The 13,306-nt window shown below is 51.4% G+C and overlaps 2 protein-coding genes across 5 annotated transcripts in view; one reads left to right on the top strand and one right to left on the bottom strand.

Moving 5' to 3' along the window:
- FBL (fibrillarin rRNA 2'-O-methyltransferase) overlaps nucleotides 1-5,410 on the bottom strand; it is a 16,065-nt gene extending 10,655 nt beyond the window's left edge. Inside the window, exons 1-6 of one of the 2 annotated variants that reach the window (XM_088155316.1) lie at nucleotides 5,311-5,410; nucleotides 4,299-4,340; nucleotides 3,228-3,410; nucleotides 1,665-1,759; nucleotides 666-1,208; nucleotides 451-634 (exon numbers count right to left, since the gene is read on the bottom strand). In XM_088155316.1, the coding sequence (XP_088011442.1) occupies nucleotides 497-634; nucleotides 666-1,208; nucleotides 1,665-1,759; nucleotides 3,228-3,410; nucleotides 4,299-4,340; nucleotides 5,311-5,407 (1,098 nt within the window). In that variant the 5' untranslated portion in view covers nucleotides 5,408-5,410 and the 3' untranslated portion in view covers nucleotides 451-496. Of the gene's footprint in view, nucleotides 1-450; nucleotides 635-665; nucleotides 1,209-1,664; nucleotides 1,760-3,227; nucleotides 3,411-4,298; nucleotides 4,341-5,310 lie in introns of those variants that run through there. The other variant, XM_088155317.1, reaches the window with a different exon arrangement.
- Nucleotides 5,411-5,434: 24 nt separating this feature from the next.
- On the top strand, nucleotides 5,435-13,078 carry COX6B1 (cytochrome c oxidase subunit 6B1). 3 transcript variants are annotated; one of them, XM_088155328.1, is made up of 5 exons: nucleotides 5,435-5,498; nucleotides 5,740-5,809; nucleotides 8,958-9,074; nucleotides 11,568-11,668; nucleotides 12,900-13,078. In XM_088155328.1, the coding sequence occupies exons 3-5, from the start codon at nucleotides 8,969-8,971 to the stop codon at nucleotides 12,951-12,953; spliced, it is 261 nt and encodes an 86-aa protein (XP_088011454.1). In that variant the 5' UTR covers nucleotides 5,435-5,498; nucleotides 5,740-5,809; nucleotides 8,958-8,968; the 3' UTR covers nucleotides 12,954-13,078. The 3 variants fall into 3 exon arrangements, with proteins under 3 accessions (XP_088011454.1, XP_088011455.1, XP_088011456.1); XM_088155329.1 differs by lacking the exon at nucleotides 5,435-5,498 and having other exon boundaries at nucleotides 5,545-5,830; nucleotides 8,957-9,074; XM_088155330.1 differs by lacking the exon at nucleotides 5,435-5,498 and having other exon boundaries at nucleotides 5,768-5,815.
- Nucleotides 13,079-13,306: the final 228 nt, after the last annotated feature.

Genomic DNA, 13,306 nt, shown 5'->3' on the forward strand with positions numbered 1-13,306 from the left:
TATAGCCCAGTATAACCCAGTATAGCCCAGTATAACCCAGTATAGCCCAGTATAACCCAGTATAACCCAGTATAACCCAGTATAGCCCAGTAAGGCCCAAACCCCTGGAGGGTTCCACGCCCGGTACTCGACAGACGTGTCCCCGTCCTGGAAACCAGTACGGACCAGTTTAAACCAGTATAAACCAGTACGGACCAGTTTAAACCAGTATAAACCAGTATGGACCAGTATAAACCCATATAACCCAGTATAACCCAGTATAGCCCAGTATAACCCAGTATAGCCCAGTATAACCCAGTATAACCCAGTATAACCCAGTATAGCCCAGTATAACCCAGTATAGCCCAGTATAACCCAGTATAACCCAGTATAACCCAGCATTCCCAGTAAGGCCCAAACCCCTGGAGGGTTCCACGCCCGGTACTCGACCGACGTGTCCCCGTCCTGGAAACCAGTACGGACCAGTTTAAACCAGTATAAACCAGTATGGACCAGTTTAAACCAGTATGAACCAGTATGAGCCCATATAACCCAGTATAGCCCAGTATAACCCAGTATAACCCAGTATAGCCCAGTATAACCCAGTATAACCCAGTATAGCCCAGTATAACCCAGTATAACCCAGTATAGCCCAGTATAACCCAGTATAGCCCAGTATAACCCAGTATAACCCAGTATAGCCCAGTATAACCCAGTATAACCCAGTATAACCCAGTATAACCCAGTATAACCCAGCATTCCCAGTAAGGCCCAAACCCCTGGAGGGTTCCATGCCCGGTACTCGATGGACGTGTCCCCGTCCTGGAAACCAGTACGGACCAGTTTAAACCAGTATAAACCAGTATGGACCAGTTTAAACCAGTATGAACCAGTATGAGCCCATATAACCCAGTATAGCCCAGTATAACCCAGTATAACCCAGTATAGCCCAGTATAACCCAGTATAACCCAGTATAGCCCAGTATAACCCAGTATAGCCCAGTATAACCCAGTATAACCCAGTATAGCCCAGTATAGCCCAGTATAACCCAGTATAACCCAGTATAACCCAGTATAGCCCAGTATAACCCAGTATAGCCCAGTATAACCCAGTATAACCCAGTATAACCCAGTATAGCCCAGTATAACCCAGTATAACCCAGCATTCCCAGTAAGGCCCAAACCCCTGGAGGGTTCCATGCCCGGTACTCGATGGACGTGTCCCCGTCCTGGAAACCAGTACGGACCAGTTTAAACCAGTACGGACCAGTTTAAACCAGTACGGACCAGTTTAAACCAGTACACACCAGCATGAACCAGTTTAAACCAGTATGGACCAGTATAAGCTGGTATGGACCAGTACAAAACAATACAACGCAGTCCAAACCAGTCCATCCCAGTATAAACCAGTCCCCCCCAGTTCCCTCCCAGGTTGTCCCAGTTCCCTCCCAGTTTGTCCCAGTCCATCCCAGTATAAACCAGTTCCATCCCAGTATAAACCAGTTCCATCCCAGTATCCTTTTTGCCCCCAAAATTCCCCTTTTTTGCCCCCAAAATCCTCATTTTTCACCCTAAACCCGCCAGGTTTTTTGCTCCCAGCCCCTCCCAGTTTGTCCCAGTCCATCCCAGTATAAACCAGTTTGTCCCAGTTTGTCCCAGTTTGTCCCAGCAGCCCCGGGGGTCACCTCGACGCTGATGCGTTTCTCCCCGTACACCGACTCCCCCGGCACCAGGTTCCGCGTCACCAGAGCGTCCTCACGGCCACGGCAGATGAACACACCTGGGGAGGGACACACCTGACACACCTGGGGACACCTGAGACACACCTGACACACCTGGGGACACACCTGACACACCTGGGACACACCTGGGGACACCTGAGATACACCTGGGGACACACCTGACACACCTGGGACACACCTGATACACCTGGGGACACCTGACACACCTGACACACCTGGGGACACCTGACACACCTGACACACCTGGGGACACACCTGACACACCTGGGGACACCTGGGGACACACCTGGGGAGGGACACACCTGACACACCTGGGACACACCTGGGACACACCTGACACACCTGGGACACACCTGGGACACACCTGACACACCTGGGTCACACCTGGGACACACCTGACACACCTGGGACACACCTGGGGGGGGACACACCTGACACACCTGGAGACACCTGAGATACCTAGGACACACCTGACATACCTGGGGACACACCTGAGACACCTGGGACACCTGGGGACACACCTGACACACCTGGGATACACCTGGGACACACCTGGGACACACCTGAGACACACCTGGGGACACCTGAGACACACCTGAGACACCTGGGACACACCTGACACACCTGGGGAGGGACACGCCTGACACACCTGGGATACACCTGGGACACACCTGGGACACACCTGACACACCTGGGGACACACCTGGGGAGGGACACACCTGACACACCTGGGATACACCTGGGACACACCTGGGACATCTGGGGACACACCTGGGTACACACCTGGGACACACCTGACACACCTGGGGACACCTGAGACACACCTGAGACATCTGGGGACACACCTGAGACACAGCTGAGACACACCTGGGACACACCTGAGATAGACCTGGGACACCTGGGACACACCTGAGATAGACCTGGGACACCTGGGACACACCTGAGACACACCTGAAACATCTGGGGACACACCTGGGACACCTGAGACACTTCTGGGGAGGGGACACACCTGACACACCTGGGGATACCTGAGACACACCTGGGGACACCTGAGACACACCTGGGGACCACAGCTCCTCCACAACCCCATCACCTCCCAGTCCCCCCAGTTCCCTTCCCAGTATATCCCAGTCTCCCCAGTTCCCCTCCCAGTCCCCTCCCAGTCCCTCCCAATCCCCTCCCAGTATATCCCAGTATATCCCAGTCCCTCCCAATCCCCTCCCAGTATATCCCAGTCTCCCCAGTTTCCCTCCCAGTCCCTCCCAGTCCCCTCCCAGTCCCTCCCAGTCCCTCCCAGTATATCCCAGTCCATCCCAGTATATCCCAGTTCCCCTCCCAGTCCCTCCCAGTCCCTCCCAGTATATCCCAGTATATCCCAGTTCCCCTCCCAGTCCCTCCCAGTCCCTCCCAGTCCATCCCAGTCCCTCCCAGTATATCCCAGTCTCCCCAGTTTCCCTCCCAGTCCATCCCAGTCCCTCCCAGTATATCCCAGTATATCCCAGTTACCCTCGTGTCTGTGCGGTTCCACCGTCACTTTTTTGCCGCCTTTGAAGCCGCCGCGGGCCCCGCCCCTGGCCCCGCCCCCTCGGCCTCGGCCCCGCCCCCTCGGGGCTCCGCGGGCTCCGCCCCCTCCTCTGGCCACGCCCCCTCCGCGGGCCCCGCCCCCTCCGCGGGGCGGGAAACCGGAACCTGCGGGGGGAAACTGGGTTATACTGGGATATACTGGGAGAGACTGGGAGGGGACTGGGTTATACTGGGAGAGACTGGGAGGGGACTGGGAGAGACTGGGGGAGACTGGGAGAGACTGGGAGAGACTGGGGGAGACTGGGAGAGACTGGGGGGGAACTGGGTTATACTGGGAGAGACTGGGATATACTGGGAGAGACTGGGGGAGACTGGGAGGGGACTGGGTTATACTGGGAGAGACTGGGAGGAGACTGGGAGGGGACTGGGTTATACTGGGAGAGACTGGGGGAGACTGGGAGGGGACTGGGTTATACTGGGAGAGACTGGGGGAGACTGGGAGGGGACTGGGTTATACTGGGAGAGACTGGGAGGGGACTGGGTTATACTGGGAGAGACTGGGGGGAAACTGGGATATACTGGGAGGAGACTGGGAGAGACTGGGAGAGACTGGGGGGGGGACTGGGTTATACTGGGAGAAATTGGATTATACTGGGATATATTTGGAGAGACTGGGTTATACTGGGATATACTGGGAGAGAGTGGGAGAAGAACTGGGTTATACTGGGATATAATGGGAGAGACTGGGGGAGACTGGGTTATACTGGGAGAGACTGGGGGAGACTGGGAGAAACTGGGTTATACTGGGAGAGACTGGGAGGGAACTGGGTTATACTGAGATATACTGGGAGGGAACTGGGTGTTACTGGGAGGAACTGGGTGCTACTGGGAGAGACTGGGGTGGGCTGGGAGGAAAAAAGGACGATATTGGGAGGGACTGGTTTATACTGGGAGGGACTGGGATGGGATGGGAGGGCACTGGGGCTCCCAGCACGGGCAGCACTGGGGGTTACTGGTTTATACTGGTTTGTACTGGTTTATACTGGGACTCACCTCGGCCTCGGAAGCCGCCGCGTCCTCCCCGAGGGCTGAAACCTGCAGGGAACTGGTCAGACTGGGAGCAACTGGGAGGCTCCCAGTATATCCCAGTATAACCCAGTTACCCCCTGAATCCCTCCCAGTATAACCCAGTTACCCTGAATCCCTCCCAGTCCATCCCAGTATAACCCAGTTACCCCCAGAACCCTCCCAGTCCATCCCAGTATATCCCAGTTACCCCTGAATCCCTCCCAGTTCCCTCCCAGTATACCCCAGTTCATCTCAGTTCCCTCCCAGTCCATCCCAGTATAACCCAGTTACCCTGAATCCCTCCCAGTCCATCCCAGTAGATCCCAGTTACCCCCAGAACCCTCCCAGTCCATCCCAGTATAACCCAGTTACCCCTGAATCCCTCCCAGTATAACCCAGTTAACCCTGAATCCCTCCCAGTTCCCTCCCAGTACACCCCAGTTCATCTCAGTTCCCTCCCAGTCCATCCCAGTATAGCCCAGTAACCCCCTGAATCCCTCCCAGTTCCCTCCCAGCCCATTCCAGTAACCCCTGAATCCCTCCCAGTCCATCCCAGTATAACCCAGTTACTCCCAAAACCCTCCCAGTTCCCTCCCAGTACACCCCAGTTCATCTCAGTTCCCTCCCAGTCCATCCCAGTTACCCCTGAATCCCTCCCAGTCCATCCCAGTTGCTCCCAGTACATCCCAGTAACCCTCCATTCTCTCCCAATCCATCCCAGTTTGTCCCAGTTACCCCTCAATGCTCTTCCAGTCCATCCCAGTACACCCCAGTCACCCCCCAACCCCATCCCAGTACATCCCAGTTCCCCCCAGTCTCTCCCAGTTGCCCCCAGTCCCATCCCAGTTACCCCCGAATCCTCTCCCAGTGCCCACCAGTCCTTCCCAGTCCACTCCCAGTCCCCCCTAGTCTGTCCCAGTCTGTCCCAGTCCCCTCCAGTCCGTCCCAGTTTGTCCCAGTCCGTCCCAGTTTGTCCCAGTTTGTCCCAGTTTCCCACCCGGCCTCATTGCGCCGCTTTCTCCACGCGGGTCTCGCGCGCCTCTGCCGGAACAGGAAGTGACGTCACAAACCACGCACACCCCAGCCTCGCGCATGCGCCTTCCCCTCCCGACGCTCAGGCCCCGCCCCTTTCCGGGCAGACGTGCCCTCAGAGCGACCCAAGGAGGCTCCTGAGGGGAGTTTTGGGTAAAAAAATTGGGATTTCGGGATAAAAATCGGGGATTTGGGGACCAAAAGTGGAGATTTTTGGGGTAAAACCCGAGGATTTTGGGGCTCTAACGGGATTTTTTTGGCGTCTCGCGGCGTTTTTGCGCCATTTCCGGGCAATCCCGGCGGACTCCGCCGTACTTTTTTGAAGCGGCGTCGCCGCCATTTTTCCTCCGAGACGAGACGCTCGGGGCCTGAAACGGGCACTCTGTGGTTCTAGTGACGTCATATCCGGCGACGCTCTGACGCTTCCGTCGTGACTCGTTGGTTCCGGCGAGCGGCGAGCGCGGGTGAAAGTGACTTTGAGGACTGGGACGTACTGGGAGAACTGGGAGAGCCTGGGAGGGACTGGGGGGGCAACTGGGAGGAACTGGGAGGGCAACTGGGAGGAACTGGGAGCACTGGGAGGGCAATTTGGGGTAACTGGGAGCACTGGGAGGGCAACTGGGAGGGTCGGGGGGGACGCTGGGGGGGGGTTAGGCCGCACTGGGAGCACTGGGAGGGACTGGGAGGGGACTGGGGGTTACTGGGATGAACTGGGATGAACTGGGAGGGCAGTGAGAGTTACTGGGATGAACTGGGAGGGGTTACTGGGATGAACTGGTTTGAACTGGGAGCGTTGGGAGGGGGGTGGGGGGGTTACTGGGATGAACTGGGAGGGGTGGGGGGGGTTACTGGGAGCACTGGGAGGGGTGGGGGGGGTTACTGGGAGCACTGGGAGGGGTGGGGGGGGTTACTGGGATGAACTGGGAGGGGACTGGGGGTTACTGGGAAGGGTTACTGGGATGGTTGGGGGGGTTACTGGTTTGAACTGGTTTGAACTGGTTTGAACTGGGAGGGACTGGGATACCCAGGTTATGCTAATTAGCAATTAATAACCTCGGTAATTAATTAATTCACGGTCCCGGAAGTCCCTTCCTGGGGGTTTAATTGATCCCATTAACCCTGGGGGTGTTAATTAGTTAATTAATTAATTAATTAGGGGCTAATTTGCATAATTAATTGCCGACGTTTTAATGAATTGTATCAATCTCTTTAATATCATTATTTATTTCATTTTGCTCAATTAATCCCTTGCTGCTCTAATTAATTAATCCCGGGGGTTGCTAATTAACTCCTGAGAGCCCTAATTAATTAACGAATGTGTTAATTAGTGCTAATTAATTTATATTTATTTTTTCTTCATTTGCATTGCTGTTTTATTCTCTCTTTTCCCATTTTGGGGTGGGATTAATTAACCCAGGCTGGGTTAATTAACCTCAGAGTTTTAATTAGGTGCTAGAGGCATTGCCTAATGAACAGGGCACTAATTAGCATCATTAATTACCTTTTAATTTCCTTTTAATTGATTTTGCCTCAATTTTTTTTGTTGTTATTTTCGCTTCCTGGGGGAAATTAATTAACTCAGGGCCGGCCAATTAATTACAGGGGGGTCTTAATTAGTCCTAGGAGGTGCCCATTAATTAATGGGGTGCTAATTAGCATAATTAATGAGCTTTTAATTTCATTTCGTCTCCTTTGCCCCCGTTTTAGTCTCTTGTTTCTCACTCCAGGGTGCAATTAATTAATTAATGGCCGTGTTAATTAACCCAGGATGGGCTCATTGACAATAGGAGAATGTTAATTAATCCCTGGGAGTGTTAATTAATTAACAGAGCGTTAATTAGCGTCATTAATTAGCGCCCAATGTTCTTTTTTTTTTATTTTGCCCCCATTTTATTCTCTTATTTTTCATTCCCGATTTGGATTAATTAATCCAGGCTGGGCTAATTAAACCCAGGAAGGTCTTAATTAATTAATTAGCCTGGCTAATTATCCTTTATGCCAATAATCCTCCTCACGTTTCTCACTCCAAGGTGGCATTAATTAATCCCTGAATTAATTAATTAATAAACTCCAGGTGATTATTAAACCGCACCGTGGGTTGCTAATTAATTAAAATAGGTGCTAATCAGCTTGCTAATTAGCTAATTAGGTGCTAATTAGGAAAATTAATGGTTATTTTTTATTGCTCTCAGGCCTGTTTTGCATTCCAAGATGAGATTAATTAATTAATTAATTACCCCCAGACCTTTATTAATTAATACTGCACGTTGCTTATTAACTGATTAGCTGCTAACCAGGCTGTCAGCTCGTTAATTAGGTGTTAATTAGGATAATTAGTGGTTTTTTAAAAAAATCTTATTTTCCATTGGTTTTGTCTGGGATTAATTAATCTATTAACGAGCTAATTACGATAAGAGGTTTATTAATTAATTATATACGTTGTTAACTAACTAACTATGTGTTTATCCGTGTGGGAACTAATTAATTAGCTGTTAATGATCGTCATTAATGAGTTTTTAATTGCTCCCTTTGCTGTTCCCACCCTGGTTTTATTCCTTTATTTTTCATTGCAGGGTGAGATTAATTAATTTGTTAATGAGCTAATTAGTGTCAGAGGTCTATTAATCAACACTGCATATTGTTAGCTGGCTAATTAGATATTAATCAGCTTGCTAATTAATTAATCAGCTCTTAATTAGCATCATTAATGAGTTTTTAATTGTTGTCTTTGCTCTTTCCACCCTGTTTTTATTCCTTTGTTTTTCATTGCAGGGTGGGATTAATTAATTTGTTAATGAGCTAATTATTATTAGAAGCTTATTAATGAATACCAGATATTGCCAGCTGACTCATTAATCAGCTTGCTAATTAATTAATCAGCTCTTAATTAGCATCATTAATGAGTTTTTAATTGTTGTCTTTGCTCTTTCCACCCTGTTTTTATTCCTTTATTTTTCATTGCAGGGTGAGATTAATTAATTTGTTAATGAGCTAATTATTACTGGAAGCTTATTAATGAACACCAGATATTGCCAGCTGACTCATTAATCAGCTTGCTAATTAATTAGTCAGCTCTTAATTAGCATCATTAATGAGTTTTTAATTGTTGTCTTTGCTCTTTCCACTCTGTTTTTATTCCTTTATTTTTCCTTGCAGGGTGAAATTAATTAATCTGTAAATGAGCTAATTATTATTAGAAGCTTATTAAGGAACGCTACATATTGCCAGCTGACTAATTAGATGCTGCTCAGCTTGCTAATTAATTAATTAGCTGCTAATTAGCTTCATTAATGATCTTTTAATGTTTCTGTTGCTTTCATTGCTTTGTTTTTCATTGCTGGCTGGAATTAATTAATAATATTAATAATTAATTAATGACTTAACGAGCTAGTTAGCAAACCGGCTTACCAATTAATGGCTGAAGTGCTAATTAGCCGCCTAACTAATTAATTACCCGCTAATCACCCTCATTAAGCCCCTCCAAACCCCCCTTTGGGGATTTTCCCGCCCAATTAACGCCCCCGGAGCTCAATTAACGACGCGGGGCGGGTAATTAAGCGGCGTGGGGGGGGCGATTGAGGCTGGGGGTCGCTAATGAGGGTCCCTAATTAGGTTAATTAGCCATGGCTGAGGACATGAAGGCCAAGCTGGGCCGGTACCGGACGGCGCCGTTCGACAGCCGCTTCCCCAACCAGAACCAGACCCGCAACTGCTGGCAGAACTACCTGGGTGAGAGCAAAAATTACACAAAATACACCTGGGGGGCACAAAATACACCTGGGGAAATTAAAACTCACCTGGGGAACAAAAAATAACGAAATTCCTGAAAAAATCCCCAAAAAAATGCCCCAAAAATGCCCCAAAAAATCAAAATTTGGGATTTTTTGCATTGAGATAGGTGGGGTTGATCTGATGTCTCAACACCTGGGTGAGACCCAAAAAATGCTCAAAATACACCTGGGGGGCACTGAAATACACCTGGGGGAAATTAAAACTCACCTGGGGAAATTAAAATTTACCTGGGGGAAATTAAAACTCACCTGGGGAACAAAAAATAACGAAATTCCTGAAAAAATCCCCAAAAAAATCCCCCAAAAATGCCCCAAAAAATCAAAATTTGGGATTTTTTACATTGAAAAACACGGGGTAGACTTGATGTGCTAAGAGCTGAGTTACCCAAAAAAACCCCAAAATTTACCTGGGGGAAATCAAAATTTACCTGGGGGAAATAAAAATTTACCTGGGAAACCCAAAAATCCAAAATTCCTGAAAAAATCCCCCAAAAAAATGCCCAAAAAATGCCCCAAAAAATCAAAATTTGGGATTTTTCTGCATTGAGATAGGTGGGGTTGATCTGATGTGCTAAGAGCTGAGTTACACAAAAAAAACCCCAAAATTCACCTGGGGACACTGAAATACACCTGGGGGAAATAAAAATACACCTGGGAAACCCAAAAATCCAAAATTCCTGAAAAAATCCCCCCAAAAATGCCCCAAAAAATCAAAATTTGGGATTTTTTTACATTGAGATAGGTGGGGTTGATCTGATGTCTCAACACCTGGGTGAGACCCAAAAAATGCTCAAAATACACCTGGGGGGCACTGAAATACACCTGGGGGAAATTAAAATTTACCTGGGGAGCAAAAAATAACGAAATTCCTGAAAAAATCCCCCAAAAATGCCCCAAAAAATCAAAATTTGGGATTTTTTACATTGAAAAACACGGGGTAGACTTGATGTGCTAAGAGCTGAGTTACCCAAAAAAACCCCAAAATTTACCTGGGGGACATAAAATTTACCTGGGGGAAATTAAAATTTACCTGGGGAACAAAAAATAACGAAATTCCTGAAAAAATCCCCAAAAAAATGCCCCAAAAATGCCCCAAAAAATCAAAATTTGGGATTTTTTGCATTGAGATAGGTGGGGTTGATCTGATGTCTCAGCACCTGGGTGAGACCCCAAAAAATGCCCAAAATACACCTGGGGGACACTGAAATACACCTGGGGGAAATTAAAACTCACCTGGGCAACAAAAAATAACGAAATTCTGAAAAAATCCCCAAAAAAATGCCCCAAAAATGCCCCAAAAAATCAAAATTTGGGATTTTTTTACATTGAGATAGGTGGGGTTGATCTGATGTGCTAAGAGCTGAGTTACACAAAAAAACCCCAAAATTTACCTGGGGGAAATCAAAATTTACCTGGGCAACAAAAATTAACGAAATTCCTGAAAAAATCCCAAAAAATGCCCCAAAAAATCAAAATTTGGGATTTTTTTATATCAGGATAGGTGGGGTTGATCTGATGTCTCAACACCTGGGTGAGAGCCCAAAAAAAACCCCAAAAATTCACCTGGGACACCCCAGAATCACCTGGGGGAGCTCAGAACTCACCTGGGCATCCCAAAAAATCCCAAAATTCCTGAAAAAATTCCCCAAAATTCCCCAAATTTGGGGTTTTTTTTTCCCCCTCGGTATTTGTGGGTACACCTGGGTGTCCCCAATGTCCCCAATGTGTCCCCAATGTCCCCAAATGTCCCCAATGTCCCCAATGGTGTCCCCAATGTCCCCAATGTCCCCCAATGTCCCCATTGTCCCCTCAGTGTCCCCATTGTCCCCTCAGTGTCCCCATTGTCCCCAATGTCCCCAATGTCCCCTCAGTGTCCCCATTGTCCCCTCACTGTCCCCATTGTCCCCAGACTTCCAGCGGTGCCAGCGCTCCCCCCAATGTCCCCTGTGTCCCCTGTGTCCCCTCACTGTCCCCTCAGTGTCCCCATTGTCCCCAATGTCCCCAATGTCCCCCCTGTATCCCCTCACTGTCCCCACTGTCCCCAATGTCCCCAATGTCCCCAATGTCCCCAATGTGTCCCCAATGTGTCCCCAATGTCCCCAATGTCCCCCCAATGTCCCCATTGTCCCCATTGTCCCCTCACTGTCCCCATTGTCCTTTCACTGTCCCCTGTGTCCCCTGACTGTCCCCAATCCCCCCAATGTCCCCTCACTGTCCCCATTGCCCCATTGTCCCCATTGTCCCCTCACTGTCCCCATTGTCCCCATTGTCCCCTCACTGTCCCCATTGCCCCATTGTCCCCATTGTCCCCTCACTGTCCCCATTGTCCCCATTGTCCCCAATGTCCCCCCATTGTCCCCTCACTGTCCCCAATGTCCCCTCACTGTCCCCAGTGTCCCCATTGTCCCCTCACTGTCCCCATTGTCCCCAGACTTCCAGCGGTGCCAGCGCTCCATGGCCGCCCGCGGTGTCGATGCCAGCCCGTGCCAATGGTATTTCCGTGTCTACAAATCCCTCTGCCCCACCTCGTGGGTGAGTGCGGCCACCACGGGGCCACCAGGGCCACCACACTGCCACCAACCTGCCACCAAGGCCACCACCCTGCCACCACACTGCCACCAGGGCCACCAACCTGTCACCGGGGACACCACACTGCCACCAACCTGTCACCACACTGCCACCGGGGCCACCAACCTGTCCCCAGGGCCACCAACCTGTCACCGGGGCTACCACCCTGCCACCAGGGCCACCACACTGTCACCGGGGCCACCAACCTGCCACCGGGGCCACCACACTGTCACCGGGGCCACCAACCTGTCACCGGGGCCACCACCCTGCCACCGGGGCCACCACCCTGCCACCGGGGCCACCACACTGTCACCAGGGTCACCACGGGGTCACCAGGGCCACCAACCTGTCCCCAGGGCCACCACCCTGTCACCAGGGCCACCAACCTGCCACCAGGGCCACCAACCTGCCACCGGGGCCACCACCCTGCCACCGGGGCCACCAACCTGTCACCAGGGCCACCACACTGTCACCAGGGCCACCAACCTGCCACCGGGGCCACCATGGGGTCACCAAGGGTCACCACAGGGTCACCAAATGTCCCCAGGGGTCCCCAAAGTGTCCCCAAGGGTCACCAGGAGTCCCCAATGTCCCCAGGGGTCCCACAGTGTCCCCAAGGTGTCCCCAGGGTGTCCCCAAGGTGTCCCCAGGGTGTCCCCAAGGCCCTGAGGGTCCCTTTAATGTCCCCAAGGTGTCCCCAAGGGTCCTCCAGGCGTCCCCGTGGGCTCCCAGAGTGTCCCCAAGGTGGCCGCAAAGTGTCCCCAAGTGGTCCCCAAGGATTCCCAGAGTGTCCCCAAGGTGGCCGCAAAGTGTCCCCAAGTGGTCCCCAAGGATTCCCAGAGTGTCCCCAAGGTGTCCCCAGGATGTCCCCAGGGTGTCCCCAGGGTGTCCCCAGGGTGTCCCCAGGGTGTCCCCATGGTTCTCGGTGTCCCCAGAGTGATCCCAGGGTGTCCCTAGAATGTCCCCACTGTCCCCAGAGTGTCCCCAATGTCCCCAAACCCCCCAATATCCCCAAATGTCCCCAGATGTCCCCAACCCCCACAATGTCCCCAACCCCCCCAATGTCCCCAATGTCCCCAAATGTCCCCAGCCCCCCCAACCCCCCCGATGTCCCCAATGTCCCCAATGTCCCCAAATGTCCCCAAATGTCCCCAACCCCCCCCAATGTCCCCCAATGTCCCCGATGTCCCCCCAGGTGACAGCGTGGGACGAGGCCCGCGAGGAGGGGACCTTCCCTGGCAAGATCTGAGCGTCCCCCCCCGCCCCTCCCCCCCCGGGTGACACCGGTGACACCAGGACGGGGGGGGGGAGGTGACACCGCCTGGAGGGGGGAGGGGACGCGGGTGTCACCACCAATAAAGGGTTAAAAACTGGGCCTGGCTCTTGGTTCTTGGGGGGCGGGGGGGTTTGGGGACATTTGGGGACATTTGGGGACATTTGGGGACAGGGATTCGTCACATTCGGGACACCAGGAGTCGTTCAGGACCCCCCTGAAGTCACCTGAGACCCCCAAATGTCACCTGGGATCCCCCAAATGTCACCTGGGATCCCCCCAAGGTCACCTGAGAACCTCCCAGTGTCACCTGAGACCCCCCAAATGTC

The sequence above is a fragment of the Sturnus vulgaris genome, chromosome 37 (genome assembly GCF_052056855.1).
Source record: "Sturnus vulgaris isolate bStuVul1 chromosome 37, bStuVul1.hap1, whole genome shotgun sequence".
Lineage (NCBI taxonomy): Eukaryota > Metazoa > Chordata > Aves > Passeriformes > Sturnidae > Sturnus > Sturnus vulgaris.

Bases quoted from the DNA above. Each gene is read 5' to 3' on its own strand.
- COX6B1 (XM_088155328.1), top strand. From the start codon at position 8,969: ATGGCTGAGGACATGAAGGCCAAGCTGGGCCGGTACCGGACGGCGCCG. The intron at 9,075-11,567 runs GTGAGAGCAAAA...CATTGTCCCCAG, and splicing joins CTGCTGGCAGAACTACCTGG to ACTTCCAGCGGTGCCAGCGC. The intron at 11,669-12,899 runs GTGAGTGCGGCC...ATGTCCCCCCAG, and splicing joins CCCTCTGCCCCACCTCGTGG to GTGACAGCGTGGGACGAGGC.